At 38.8% G+C, this 16000-nt stretch overlaps 1 protein-coding gene across 2 annotated transcripts in view; it reads right to left on the bottom strand.

Moving 5' to 3' along the window:
• MACROD2 (mono-ADP ribosylhydrolase 2) overlaps positions 1-16000 on the bottom strand; it is a 2046639-nt gene that overhangs the window by 164823 nt on the left and 1865816 nt on the right. For both annotated transcript variants that reach the window (XM_045445353.1, XM_045445352.1), the window contains exon 9: positions 9716-9797. In XM_045445353.1, the coding sequence (XP_045301309.1) occupies positions 9716-9797 (82 nt within the window). The remainder of the gene's footprint in view (positions 1-9715; positions 9798-16000) is intronic.

The following is a 16000-nucleotide window of genomic DNA, read 5'->3' as shown; positions in this document are numbered from 1 at the left end:
GTATGCCTTATCTTTTAAATATTTTATTACTAAGGGCTTCTAGGAGCAATTTGCATTTGCAGAGAGAAGAAATATTATTAGCCAAAATAAAGTGCTCCAAGCTTTCCAGGATTCTCACAAAGTATGGAAGATGTGGGTATGCTCATGACTTCTTGTGAAACTTGACAAAGTAGAAATGCCAAGCAAAGAATGGCTGATAAAGGGGACATCTTTGCAAAGTAGAGCTCTTCCATTAAATGGAAAACCTGAACCCACAACATCTAAGAAATTGCTAAACTTACTTTCTGTAAGGCAATTGATAGGACTTAGAGAAATTAAAAAGGAATAAGCCAAAGGTTGTTCCTCCCCCACCCTCCAACTGGTCCTTGGTCAAGAGGAGCACTCAAATATCATTAGTTAATAAATATATCAATACATAAAAGGCAGTGCTTAAAAACTGCATGGTTCTGCTGCTTCCGGCTTGGCCATCTTGGCATGTAATGGCACCAGTTACTGAGATAGAGGATTTAGGAGAAGGGCTGAGTTGAAGGGAAGGATTCTGAATTTGGTTTTAGATGTGTTGAGTTGGAGATGCCTGGAGATGCCAGCTGGCAGGAAGAGAAGTAGAAGACAGAATGGTCAGTAAAAGGCTGAGCAGTCAAGTAAGATAAGGGCTGCAAAGGCTCATGTGGAGCCGCGTGATCAAATATGCACTGGTTTCAGTAACCATGCTGGACCCATCAAAGAATTCCTGATAACCTCAACAGTGACAGTTGTAGCAGGGTATTGGAAATCACTAATTGCTCTGGATATAGAGTGCACAGCAATTGAAGGTGAAAACTTCAAAAACCTGTAACTGAGAGTACAAGTTAGGACCATAGGTAAAGAATAAAGGTTGGAGGATTTCATTTACTTTATTGTTATTTTTATCTTTATTCTTATCTCTGTGCCTTATTAGGAATTCTTTCATTCATATACCTCTAAAGGATTTTTTCTTCCCCTGCATATGCCTGGAAGTTTTCACCTAAAGAACAGAAACCAGTCAACCCAAAATGTTTGAAGGGTCTTTCAGAAGCACCTTGCTTTTGGAAGCAAAAATGTTTGAAGGGTCTCTCTGTAAAGATGCCTACAGCATCTCCCTTCTCCAAGCAGCATTTTGTCTTGTCTTTGTTTTATCAGAACCTCCTAATAAGATCAAACTCTGCTTAGTCAAGGTTCGTGTCCCCAGGTCTTTATTCTGTTATTCGTAAGCATTTGCTACACACATTGAACATTCCCCCCTTTTGAAGGGACAGATCGCTTTCAGTCTACACCTGCTGCTTGTCCTTGCATTCAGGTTGCTTGGTTACAGCAACACTTCACTGGATTTTCATTGAAGGCAAAATGCATTTGTAGCTTTTGAGGCCCATCAAGTGGAAATGGCTAGCACCCAGTTCCTAAGAAGGCAGTCGACTCATTTATGTCACGTTACAGAGAACATGTCTTGTATAATTCTAAACATCAATGGAATCCACGCATTAAAAGCGTACAAATGTGCACAAATGTGCCAAGTCACCATAAATATTTATAATTAAAGAAATTTCTGAATTCTTCACTTCGTAGTTTTTTTTTTTCTTTCTATACAACAAATGTACCATTTGGGGAAAAAATGTACAAATCAGACTGGGTAAAGCAGTTTTTGTGTGTGTGCTTCTTCAACTGGTGAGTTAGTTTACTAGGGCTGCTGTAACGAACTTCCACACATTTAATGGCTTAAAACAGCATGAATTTGTTATCTTACAGCTTCACACGTTCGAAGTTTGATATGGATCTCAATGGGCATCAAGATGATGGCAGGCCTGCACTCCTTTCTGAGGCTCTTGGGGGAGAATCTGTTTCCTTGCCTTTTTGACTACTGGAGGCTACATTCCTCAGCTTGTGACCCCTCTTTTCTATCTTCAAAGCCAGTGATGCACATCTTTCTGGACACTGTTCCACAGCCATGTCTCCCACTGTTTCTCTCCTGCCTCCCTCTTCTGTTTTTAGGGACCCTTGTGATTGTATTAAGTCCACCCAGGTAACACAGGATAACATCCCCACCTTTAGGTCAGTTAATTAGCAACCGTAATCTCTCATTTGCAATCTTATTTCCCCTTTGTATTGTGACCCAACATATTCACAGGTTCTGGGGTTTAAGGCATCTTTGCAGGAAAGCCACTTTTCTTCCTACCGTACCCCGTAAATTAGGAAGCATACTGCTTTAACGAAAAAGTGTCTGAGGAGTAGAACTAAGAATAATAATCCTGTTTGGAAATAAAATGCTTTCTGGGGCACCCAGGTGGCTCAGTCAGTTAAGCGTCCGACTTTTGGTTTTGGTTCAGATCATGATCTCAAGGTTGTGAGATCGAGCCCCATGTCGTGCTCCAAGCTGGGCCTAGAGTCTGCTTAAGATTCTCTCGCTCCCTCTGACCCTCCCTGCACATTCATGTGCTCACTCTCTCCCTCGCTTTCAAAAAGAAAAAAAAAAGAAAATGAAAGAAAAAAATAAATAATAAAATAAAACAAAATGATTTCTTATGGGATCAAGTACACAGGCATAAAAATAAAGGTAATTTTTGAATTTTTTAGTTTTCAACTTCACTCTTTTTTCTTTTTTACTTTTATTCCTTTCTTTCTTCCAACTACTCTTTCTCCCTCCCTTCTTTTTTCCTTCCTTTCATTCTTTCTTTTTTTCCCATCTTTCTTTTGTCTTTCCACCTTTCCTCGTTGACTCGGTTTTACAAGAATAATATCACAAACACAAATGACGAAATGTTTGCAACATATATTTTAAAGAGCTAAGAACCTTACTATACAAATTACAGACCAATAAAAAAGATGAAATAGTCAATAAAAATGTACAAAAGAGATGACTAGCAGTTTTGCATAAAAAATTGGGAGATATAATAAATAACTGAAAGAAAGGATAAGCCATACTAGAAATAAGAGAAATACATGTTGTTACCCATTAATTACTTTATTTCATGTATAAAAGTGATAACATCAAAAGATGAGAATGTGCCCAATTGGGAAGAGCAGGGGAAAAGTAAACTCTCACATACTGCTCATGGGAATGTAAACTCAGTGCAATGGGCTGAATTTGTTTCCTACAAAATTCATCTGTTGAAATCCTAACTCCCAATATGATCATATTAGGAGTAGGGGCTTCAGGAGGTAATTAGGTCAAAAAGGTGGAGCCCTCATGAATGGGATTAGTGCCCTTATGTAGGGGACCCCAGAGAGCTCTCTCTTTCCACCATGTAAGGATACAGTAAGAACCCCACTACGCTGGCACTCTGATCACTCAAGGTGCTTAATGCGAGGTATAGACCTTGACATTTGCGACTCTGGAAATGAAGACCCCTTCAGTTGTTCTACATATGACACTGACCTATAGTGCTATAAGCACTGTGGCCAATTTGACAATTAGTATGAAAAGTGTCTTGACTTTGGATGCATTTTGAAAAAGTAATTCTACTTCTAGAAAAGTATTTTTAAAAAATTGTGGATGTATGCCAATATTTATCTATGAAGCTGTTTTTCTGTAAGTGTTATTTATAAACGAATAGGGAAATATTTGCAAAAATAATTGCACAGTTCAACAGTATGGTTTTGGGTAAACACTGGGTCCATTAAAATTGTGTTACGGAAGAATATAAAATGACCTAAAAAAGTCAAGATTTGTTACATGATACACAGCAAATGATAAGACTGCAATTCTGATTGCATTTTCCATTTTACAGGGGGCTTCTTACAGGATAAACAACAAAAGGTAATTCATTCTCGATGGTTTGTATCTTCTTTTTGATTATCTATTTTTACTGTAAATCTGTACTACTTTTGTAATAAGAGGTTATAGCCATTTTAATTAAGATGGCCACAATAATGAAAATACCTCCTTTTAAAGTCGTAATAAGAAACATGGGTATTTAAAATTTTATGATGCTTGGTCTAGACACCTCTCTAAACATTCATTTACATTGTTATTTATTCTATTTGGATTTGGCCCATTACTGCGTTTGCTGTAAAGCTGAAGTATAAAAAGGTTAAACGACATGCACAAAGTCATACAATTAATGTATGACTGCTTATTACGTGGTGATGAGTATCAACATTTTTCCGTCAGGGATTCACAAACTGGAGATAAGCATCCTACTCATTTCCCAAATTCTATCTGAACTGCCCTTCTTCCTCCGTGTCACTTACACAGTACTTGGCATCGCTTCTCTGCTCCTGCTCATCTTTCAGATGACACATTCTTTTTTTTTAATGTTTATTTATTTTTGAAAGACAGAGAGTGTGAGCGGGGCGGGGGGGGTGCAGCAAGGGGGGGCCAGAGGGTCTGAAGTGGGCTCTGCACTGACAGCTGAGAACCTGATGTGGGGCTTGAACTCACAAACCATTTGAACTCAAAGCCTAAGCTGAAGTCCAACGCTTAACTGACAGAGCCACCCAGGCGCCCCATCAAGTGACACATTCTTTATGAAACTTGCCACAACCACCCTGGTTCTCATACACATTTGACTCTGATTTCCTGGGTACTTTGACCATACCAATGCTATACTTGATTATTTGCTAATATTGTTTTCCAACTGTTCTGCGTAATACTGGCCTCTCAGGCATATTATAAGAACTATATCTTTTTAAAAAATGTTTATTTATTTTGAGAAAGAGAGGGGGGTGGGGCAGAGAGAGAGGGAGAGAGTCCCCAGCAGCCTTCATGCTGTCAGCACTGAGCCTGACGCAGGGCTCAATCCCACAAACCGTGAGATTACGACCTGAGCTGAAACCAAGAGTTGGACGCTTAACTGACTGAGCTACTCAGGCACCCTTAACAACTATATCTTTAAAAAATTTGTTTTTTAATTTTTAAATGTTTATTTATTTTTGAAAGAGAAAGAGAGTGTGAGTAGAGGAGGGGCAGAGAGAGAGGGAGACACAGAACCTGAAGCAGGTTCCAGGCTCCGAGCTGCCAGCACAGAGCCTGATGTGGGGCTCGAACTCACACACTGCGAGATCATGACCTGAGCCAAAGTCAGGCGCTCAACTGACTGAGCTACACAGGTGCCCTAAGAACTATATCTTAAATGCAGCAGTGACCAAAGCCTTTGACAATACTAGGTATAATAAGTTATTTGTTGATTGATGGACAGAACGATAGTGAATACTGTTGAATGAGAAAAGTTTATAAAATCTGTGAGAAGAGGGGATGATGAAGAGGTCATGTGGATACTTTCTCTTGTTAGGTTTTAAAGAGTAAATCCAGGTAAAATTTTAAAAAATATCATGCTTATTTGTCAGAGGATATAACTTAAAAATTGTTTTGGAAAAATACTCCTTCCTGAAGAATAGAGTTGAGAACCACTGATGTAAACAAATGTAGGTTTTCTTTAAAGTGGGGGAGGGGCTTGACCATGGCATTTTTTACTTCCAACGTCAGGTTTCTTTGATATAGTTCCAAACTGTAAATTTGACATTGTTATTATGAAGAAAATTAATATTCCCAAGTCCTCTGTTGGAACTCATATTCTAATAAAAAAAATTGACCTCTGTATTCCAAATCTATGAAAAATAAACACAATAAATCCTGCATACCAAAAAATACAAACCTTTTATGTAAAGAACAAAGAGATCTCTGAGTTGAATAGTACAAATATTATTTGCTGTAGGCCATCTAATGGTGTACTGTAACTAGAAATTATTTGCAACCAAAGCATATGGTAATTCCATAAAGCTGCCACACTAGACTTCCAAATAACACATCTAAAGGAAAAAGTCAAATGTGCTTCACTCACAGCAAGATATAAAACTGTTGTGAAAAAAAAATTGTTGCTGGTTTCTTTCATTTGCTGTTTCTACTGCCTTTCTATGATGGGCTCTCTTAGGGTTCGAGTTGTGTCTCCCAAGATATTTTGTTGGAGTCCTAACTTCCAGTACCTCAGAATGTGACTATATTAGGAGATAGGGTCTTTTTTCCCCTATGTTTTTACTTATTTATTTATTTTGAAAGAGAGAGAGAGTGCGCAAGCAGGGGAGGGGCAGAGAGAGGGAGAGAGAATCTCAAGCAGAGCCCCACATAGGGCTAGAACTCATGAACCATGAGATCATGATGTGAGCCGACATTGAGAGCAGCTTAACCAACTGAGCCACCCAGGCATCCAGGACATAGGGTTTTTAAAAAGGTGATCAAATTAAAATTTTTTTTTTTTTCAACGTTTATTTATTTTTTGGGACAGAGAGAGACAGAGCATGAACGGGGGAGGGGCAGAGAGAGAGGGAGACACAGAATCGGAAACAGGCTCCAGGCTCCGAGCCATCAGCCCAGAGCCCGACGCGGGGCTCGAACTCACGGACCGCGAGATCGTGACCTGGCTGAAGTCGGACGCTTAACCGACTGCGCCACCCAGGCGCCCCAAAAAAGGTGATCAAATTAAAATGAGGTTATTAGGGTGGGCACTAATCCCATGTGACTGGTGTCCTAACAAGGAGAGGGGGATTAGGACGCAGGCACACACAGAGGAAAGACATGATGAAGACACTGAGGAAAGGTGACCATCTACAAGCCAAGAAGAGTGGCCTCAGAAGAAAGCAATTCTGCTGACACCTAGAGCCTGCACTGCTAGCCTCTAGAAATGTGAAAAAAATAAATTGCAATCTTTTGAGCCCTCCAGTCCGTCATACTATGTCACAGAAGCTCTAGCAAATGATAGGAAGCACCTTTCCATCTTCCCCTGTGGTCATGTATAAGGCCTTTTGGCTTTCCAGTGACCACTCTCCTACTCCTCTGCAGGTCAAAGCACCACACTGCCCAGCTGATCTGGATGGAATTTGATTTTGGGATCCATAATCAAGTACCAATTTGACTCATATTAGAAAGTTTCCATGAGGACATTTATAGGTATCAGAAGAAAGAGAAGCATGGCAGCTTTGAATAATTATGGGCAGCAGATGAAATTAGGAATGAGACTTTCTCACTGATCCAAATGCATCCTAGAAGTCAAACCCATCCTGGTCTGGAGATGCTCTGAGGAAACGAACCTATTATCACTTGTGCAATGACAGATGCCACTCTGAATTTCGAAATAGAGTTCTGCTGTTTCCTAGCTGTATTTCTTCATTTTCTCAGGTACATATCATTTTCCACATAAAAAAGTAGGGTTAATATAGTGCCTACTTTCTTAGAGAGAGCATGAAGATTACCTGACCTAGCCCATGTGTGTGGCTGAGAGAAAGCAATCCGTAAATGTTAACTATTATTCTTATCATTAATATTAGGTAGTAGTTTTGTACGTGTTGTACATTTAATGTGATCTTTTCTAGTCTCACTTGTATTGTTTTCTTATACATTTTGCCTCAGATTCCTGATTATGATACATAAGGACACAGGATTATTGTACCCCAAAACACAGAGATTTAGTTTCATATAAAATGACGTTTTTTTTTTTTCCCTAAACTATTATCATTATTGCATTGGGAAGTGTTAAGAAGACTAGTTAGAGATAGTCTGAATAAGTCAGTCTAGGGGGAATATATGACAAACCAGAAAAATCAGATTCCAGTCAAAGATGGTATGGTTATGAATTAACCATAAATTCAAATTATGGACAGATAATGTATATCATATATATTAGCAGTCACACATTCCATTAGAAGCCACGTTTACTTCATATCGCATATTCAAAATTTGCAAATGGCTGATGCTTCAGCATTGTGGAAATACTTAACAATTTTGAGGGGATTTTGACAGTTAGTTTAAAAATACACTCCTTATTATAAATATGCACTGGAAATAATTTCATGAGCATGCTATAATTTAAAGTATTGATGTGAAACTGAAGATGATTTTATTATTTCATTTTCTCAAGTACTAAGATGCACGTTGGATTTATTTAGAGTAGCAGTTTTTCAAATAATAATTTATTTACATAATTATTAATACATTCTAGACCACTAAAACTGTCCCATTTAAAAAAACGTATAGTATGATTTTTGGCTTTGCATCACTGGAAATACTTGCTGATGGATAGATTTGTTTTAATATCAGTCGATCATACACATGCAATTATTTTTTATCATATGTTAGAGTGAAAACAAGTTTTATTTTAGAAGACATGGAAATGAATATTATGTCATAATTCTAAACACTCAAGAAGTCCAAAATTGATGAAAGCTTAAAAAATATGCTGTGATGTTGACAAGACATGAGAATATTTGCCTCACACACAATGGCAAGTCACATTTTTTCATGAATGAATATTTTCTTTTAAAAGTACACACACACAAAGAATACTTAAAAGTACAGAAATTCATGCACAATCAACTCACTGTGTTTATATAGGAAATAAAGAGAAATGATGAAACAAGGAGATTAAAACAGAAAAAAAGCCATCATATTATGGGGAGAAGAATTTATTAAATTTAGCTCATACTAACAACTACTTATTAAATAGTTACTATGTGCTTTACATGCTGTAAATTACTGAGTCACTTAAAAATTTTTTTACAAGTGATAAAAGGATAAAGGAGAAGGAGAAAAAAAAAAAGGCCACCATCACAGTCCTCTCCTTCATCCCATGGGGAGTCTTTCTGAATTTACAGTATGTTTTAATTTGGAAAATACTGTAATTAAAGGCTCCAATTAAATATACTTAGCAGATTCACCTTTCAGTTACAAAACTAGAGAGAAGGACTTCAAATCACCCAGAAGAAATTAGTCCACCTTGAATATTAGCACAGAGTTGAACATCTCCAGCAGTTTTCTGTAGCTGTTCTTGACGGCTACCGGCATCCTGCTCTGATCTTCGGGCAGGGCCTCCTCTTTACCGAATGGCTCTGACTGCCAGAGAGGTGAATGTGCACCATTCCCTCCCTCCTACCTGCTAGAGTCACCGGGTACCTGGAAAGCCACCTCACATGGGCACAGACACCTCAAAAGTAGGCATCAACAACACTCACAGTGGCTTGCTTCCTGGAAGCCATTTTTACCATGGCTGAGGAAAGCACCTTGAGCACTGTGACTTTAACGGCACCCACAAAATAACAAGGTAGTAAACAAGGCTGGAAGAGGAACAATGAGGGGGAAATATTCAAAATAACCAATCCAGCCAAATGTAATGACACATTCAATTGATGTAATCAAGGTTCTTTAATAACTGAGATTTTGTCTACATTCTCAAAAGAAATGTGAAATAATGTGAATGACCGCATTTCTCAGATTGCCCCAGGATGTGCTGCTATCTTCATTACAATTTCGGCCAAGAAAATTGGGGGGAATAGGGAGAAAGTGCAGGAACTCTTTGAGTTCTGGCTACAAATATAAATGGGTTCCTCACAATTTCCAGCAAAGGTGTTTAACATGGTGGACGTAGGCACAGGCTTGGACAATTTACATATGTAGGGAACAAATCACAGATCATGAAATTTAGGGCCAGAGAAAGAGTCTTTAGAAGTCACTTTGTCCAGTCCCTCATTTTTGATGTGAGAAACAGATTCAAAATATGAACTGACTTCCAATACAACACCATAGCCTCCTGGGACAGAGGGGTCAAGGGCTTAGATCTCCCGTGAGGTCTTGAAAATTATGACACAAGTTGCCAGGGGTTACTGGTGTATGGAGACCACATCTGCAACATTTTTTAAGGTAAGAAGTGAAATAGAAATATAACTGATGCCTCCACTCCCATCCTCAATTCCAAAGAAAACAAATCACTTTACTCACCTGCAGGGAAAAACTCGCCCATTTTCTTTCTGTAGATTTTAAAGTCAACTTCTAAGAAGACACAGAAGATGATCCGGTCCACCTAGAGGCAAACAATAAATACTCAAAGTGAAAGATAATATGGTGACCCTGGGATATGAGAAATATTCCACAACATGGTCTTGGAACAACAGCGACAAAAAGAAACAAATGGAAAAGCCTCCTGCAGATTCTTGATGCTATACTGCTAACTATATGACAGTATTGAGTGAAGTTCAAGTATGTATTTCTGTGTGTGTGTGTGTGTGTGTGTGTGTGTGTGTGTATACTCTTTATGTGAATAAGCCCATGGGCTCTTTGGCGGAAAGATGTTATATAAATCAAATAAGAAATAATAAATGACAATAAGCCACTTTGCAGCAAGCTATAAATAAGATCGGAGATTCCGACAGGATACCTAGACTTTATGTCCTATAAAACAACCATACGAGAGGTATAGCAGAATGACAATCAAGTATGTCAGTAAACAAAGAGCTCTTTGTCCTACCTTTCTTAGACAAATATGTTTATCAAACCTGTTAGTATTTGAACATGGCCTATAAAGCTTCTTGTAGTTTAATTTGCTTTTAGCTTAACATTCTCAGAAATGCAACAGAAGTAAAACATAATTAGTTGACAGTGACGTGAGGTCAATATAACTTTAATCTGGTAGATATTGTTGACTAAGTAAATGCCACCTCAAGAGTAAAACATGTGTACAATCTCTTCTTTCTGTTTTGAGAGGGCTTCTATACATAAGGTGTTTGAGACATATAGAGAATAATATGGTAAACAGAAGAGAGATGGGGTACATCCAATAGCTCACGTATATCTGATATTAAATCAGTGACTCAATTTCATGTCTTGAAAATAAACACCCCTTTAGATCCTTTATTTTAAGAGTCTACGAAAAGTTAAAAATTACTCGATCTATCAAACTACAACTGGTAATTGAGTAGGACATCAAAGGAGACATTTCTCATGGCAATGGGGAATAAAGGTGGGGTGTGCACAGGGCAGGACATGAATGAACCCACATGGATGTCATCCCCCTAGCCCTTCAGCTCTCCCAGCCTGTGTGGTACAGAGTCAACCCTAGGCAAGTCCAAAGTTCCCACCGGGACAGAAGATCTACAGGGGTAGGTCGGTAGGGAGGGCTAGGACACAAGGAATGGTCAGGGTTTCCTGTTGGAAGCTCAGAGATGTGGCTCCCTGATCCCTGCACAAGTCCATTTGGGCAGCCTGCTGGGCAGTTGCTGGACTTCTATGCTGTAATCACTAAATACCACGCAGCCCCAGTAATCCCTGACCATAGGATGGATTGTAAGAGAAAGCATCTGGCATTCAGAAATGGAAGGACTGGGATTGCAAATAAACCTTATTTTCTTTTTACTGTATTCACTTGAGTTTCTGGTGTCCAGTCCTGTCTGCATATCATTAACATTTTCTACAAACGCAAAAACCATCACCATCAACTCACTCTTTGGGTGAAATGTAAATTGAGTTGAATAAATGATTAGCTGTCTGTGCAAAACTGAATGCTCGTCTATGCTCTCCTTCTGGTGTGTTTATGCCCTATAGCTAAAGATAAGAATCATAATGTTGAGCAATAGAAATGAGTTACAAAAAACACTCTCTATGATACCATTTATACACATTTTTAAAGCACAAAGATATAACAGTGTAGGGATTCATTGAAAAGCACTGATATAGAGAAACATTCTTAGAAATGTCACACATGAATTTCAGGAAAGAGACTTGAGAAAAACATGGCACATGGGTAGTAGCTATTAAACTATGGGGGCAGGTACATAGATATCATATTATTTTCTATACTTTTTGGTATATTTGAGAAGTTTTATAATTGAAAGTCATAATACCAAAAATAAGACTCTGTGTTAGACATACTCTACTCTCTAGCTGTATTGAACTGCTTGTAGTTCTCAAATGCCATAATTATCCTTACTTCCACACCTATCACAGTTGACTTTTCACCAGGCTTCAGATGGTCAGATTATTTCTAAAGCCACCTAATTGAGATCAAAACAAAACAAGAAAACTTGATTCAAAGCAGATCTAAGGAGACCAAACTGGAAAGTCTCATTTTTACTCATTTCTCCCTATTTTTGTGTACTCAATATGAATTATGGATTTTTTTAACCCTCCTGTTGCTTGTGTGTATTGTGTTTTCTGTGTGTGCGTTTGCATGGGGAAGGGTTAGTGGTGGTAATGCTATTCATTTCTGTCAAGGGAACTTTTAACCACCACAGAAACTAAATGCAGATTTCTTAAATATTGCAAAGGATTATAATCCACCTTTTAGCATTTTAGGTTTTGTTACCATGGAAATGGTATGTCCAAATTTCAGCGGCCTGATTTATTTTCCCAAAGAGTAGATGGATGATGGGGGAAAAGTACTTTTATTTTAAACTAATTGAGTGACCCATTTCCCTGCCCTTACCCTGAGGCATAACTCCCATACTTATCTTGGAAGTAAGTTGAATACAAGAATTAACCCTCACCTACCAAGTACTTGTTATGTATGCATATACGCATGTACTTACATATGTGTACATAAACTTATTGTCTGGGGTTATTGCTGGAAAAGAGCTCTGTTAGTTGACAAGCTCTGTGTTTATAAACTCAGAGTGGATATTGATCACTGCTTATGATACGTTGTTTTTCCAAGATGGCATGCAATACGATATCCCATCGCTCGTACTCTCTTAAAATATAATGCTAATACTCCTTTCATTGAGAATGGGATCTATATTTCCTCCTCTTGAATCTATGATTGCAGAAATACTATGTGACAGAAATACTATATGACTTCCAAGTCTATGTCATAAGAGGTGATACAGTTTCTGCCTGGTCCTTTTGGGATGATTGCTCTTGTACCCAATCTTCATGCTATGAGGAAGCAGACAGACCACATGGAGAGTCCATGTGTACAAGTTCTAGCCAATAATCCTACCTAAAAGTGAGTAGCTTCTCAATGACTTCACCTCCTAGTTTTTGACCTACCCCAGGTGATGCCCCATGGAGCAGAGATTGGTTGTTCCTGCTAAACTCTGCCCAAATTGTAGATTTATGAACAAAAGAGAAATACATAGCCAGAAATCTGATATTCTGGTTTCTTCCTATTGCCAATTGTTTGGATTCTTGCTTTTCTAGCTGTGTAGTACTGGATCTCTCTTGAAAGGCTCAGACCAAATGGATCAAGATCAAGTAGAAGCCACAATGGGGTAACAAGAAGAATATAGAAAGTCTAACTGGTACATGGCTGAGAGGTTGGAAATCTGACTTGCACGAAGGGGAATGAGCTGGGTGATCCATTCTAGCCCCAGATAAATTACATGAGAATATAGAAGAATGCCTCACTATTGAGTATTGAGGCTCAGGAGCATATTTTCAATCTGTCTTTTATGTTGGGCAATAGAACAATTTTGTAAAACGTTTGTTCTTGAGAGACTATATTTATTCATCTATTTAAGAGATATTAGTTGAGCACCTCCAATTTCTTGGGGCTCACTCATGTGCCATTTTCTCACGAGAAAACTTGAATCCAGGTGCTTTTTTGTCAAGGTCAAATAATTAGTGGCAAAATCTGAGGCATCTTAACTTGACATCCAATGTTCTTTCTGTGGTATCACCCCAATGGAGATACACAGGACTGAGTTTCTAGGCCTGTCACTAGTTCTGTGACATTGGACAAGCTATTATCTCTCTGGGACCTGGCTTTCATGTCTTATGAAGAAAGAATTGAACTAAATAACATCTATAGTTTCTTTCTTTCTTTCAAAAGTTTTTTTTTTAATGTTTATTTATTTTGCATGAGAGAGAGGGAGAGAGAGTGCGAGAGAGAGAGAGAGAGCAGGGGAGAGTCAGAGAGGGAGGGAGAGAGAAATCCCAAGCAAACTCCATGGCACTGTCAGCGCACAGTCAGTCATGGGCTCAAACTCTCAACTGCGAGATCATGACCTGAGCCAAAAGCCAGAGTCGGACACTTAACTAACTGAGCCACCCAGGCACCCCTCTTTTTTTCTTTTTAATATCTCATTCATAGCCTATCCCTGTGGTAACTTTGTACTATGTCAATTTAGCTAAGCTGGAATAACGCTTCTCTGAATGGTTCGATGTTAGCGTTGGCCACAGAGAAATTTCCATGAGATTTTGAGGGCAGAAGTGGAGCTGCAGCCATGGTACTAGGCGGGTGGCTGGAGGACTCCAGGCAGGTGGGGTGCACTGCTGCTCATCAGCTAGTCTCGGGTAGCAGCTGGGCTCACAGCTTCTTCAGCTCCTGCTCTTTCTCCCAACTCAGGTTCTCTCGGTCTAGGCCAGGCACGCATGTAACTCTGCTTCAAGGGCACCAGCTCCTTCTGTAGGGCTTTGCAGCTTTGGCGTTCCATCCAGGGAGACAGATGCATGTGGCAGATTGTGTGGTTCCAGTTTGCTCGTATGGTTTCTACTTTGACCTTGTTCTTCCCCACTTTGCATCCAGCTTTCCTGTTCATCACTTTTTTTTAACATTTTTTTTTGAGAGACAGAAGGAGAACATGAGCAGTGGAGGGGCAGAGAGAGAAGCAGACACAGAATCCAAAGCAGGCTCCAGGCTCTGAGCTGTCAGCACAGAGCCCGACGCAGGGCTGAACCTCATGAATCACGAGATCATGACCTGAGCTGAAGTTGGACAGTTAACAGACTGAGCGACCCAGGTGCCCCTCCTCTTCATCACTTTTGACCTGTCTCTTGACCACCTGCCCTGCTGACACACTCCAGGCCTGGTCAGATGCAGAGGCAATAGCCTTCCACAGACTCCTTTCACCAGCTCCTCTCATGGGTACTGGGTAAGGGCTTTGCTCTGCTCAGTCAACTATCCCCTTGAAATTTACACCCACAATTGTATAAGATCTAATCCCTATAATAAATCCTGTATTCCGTATCACTCATAAAGTTCTGCTTCTCCAGTTAAACCCCAACTGATGTAATCTTTAATAACATTTCGTTGAATAACATGTACAGGAACACAATGAAGGGCAAAAAAATAAATAGTGTTCCTTTTTGGAGGTGTATAACCTGTCAAGGCTACTCAAATTCCAATTACTTCCCTCTAGATGAACTCTGATCGGTTCTAGTCCATCTTCCTGGTGAGCTTACTAAAATGTACCTAGACACTTTTGTAGTTAAAGCAACGCTGTGTACTTGAAATGACTCACACATTTTTTGTTCTTTTATGAACAAGTCAGGAAACTCAGATGGGTCCTCAGGCTACAACATAATTGTAAATAATACATGGGGCAACATTTATATTTTTAGGAATTAACAACTTAATGTAGTCCTCATTCTGCCTTAAACCAGAACCCTATGACAAGTTGGTGGTGCTCAGTTTTGTATTACCTGTGCATAGTGTATGTCCTGATGCATAATAGGAGTTTTGTCAATATTTGCAGAGTACATGTTTAGGCAAATAGACCTGACTAAAATTAAGTACATGGCAGATATTTTTCGAGGGTTTTTAGTTCCAGAACCAAAAAAATAACTTTTTTTCGAGAGACAGATTTTCCTTTATGTTTGCCAGAAGACCAGAGAACAGAATTATAGAGAAGCCTGAATGCTTTTGCAAAGAAGAAAGAAGCCGTATAAAGGGTACAAGGCATTTGTCACCAACTGTCATCTTATCCAATGATACTATGCTGAGTACAATGCCTTTTGAACTCAGTGCTGATGTTTGTTAGTTTCAGAATAGAAACAATGATGATGTCTGTAAATTGCAATATATTAAAAATTAGAAGGGCTTTTTTTTTAAGTGAAAAGACAATACCAGGTGTTGGCAGAAATGTGAATTAACAAGTACTTTCCTGTGCTGCTTTTGGGAGTAAAAATTGGTGCAACCACTTTGGAAAATTATTTGGCAGTATCCACTAAATTAGCTGAATTTGTGCTATCTTATTTTACCATCCAATTTTACTCTTAGGTAAACATCCAGAAGAATATGTATATATCTTCACAAAAGGACACATATCACAATATTTGTAGCAGCACTAATTGTAATATCTTCAAACTCGAAGCTACTTAAATGCCTAAAATGGTAGAATGGATAAATAGTTGTGATCTACCCATGCAGTGGGATATTAGAAAGGAATGAGAATGGGAAGTTTTCAAATACACAAAATTTTATAAACAAACAGAATATTGAGTAAAATAATCCAGAAAGAAAGGGGACACACTGGATGATTCTAGTTCTATAAAGTTCAAAAATGTTAGAGA

Source organism: Leopardus geoffroyi, chromosome A3, assembly GCF_018350155.1.
Source record: "Leopardus geoffroyi isolate Oge1 chromosome A3, O.geoffroyi_Oge1_pat1.0, whole genome shotgun sequence".
Taxonomy (NCBI): Eukaryota; Metazoa; Chordata; class Mammalia; order Carnivora; family Felidae; genus Leopardus; species Leopardus geoffroyi.
The sequence above is the reverse complement of the archived record's forward strand: the minus strand, read 5'-3'. Positions and strand labels throughout refer to the sequence as shown.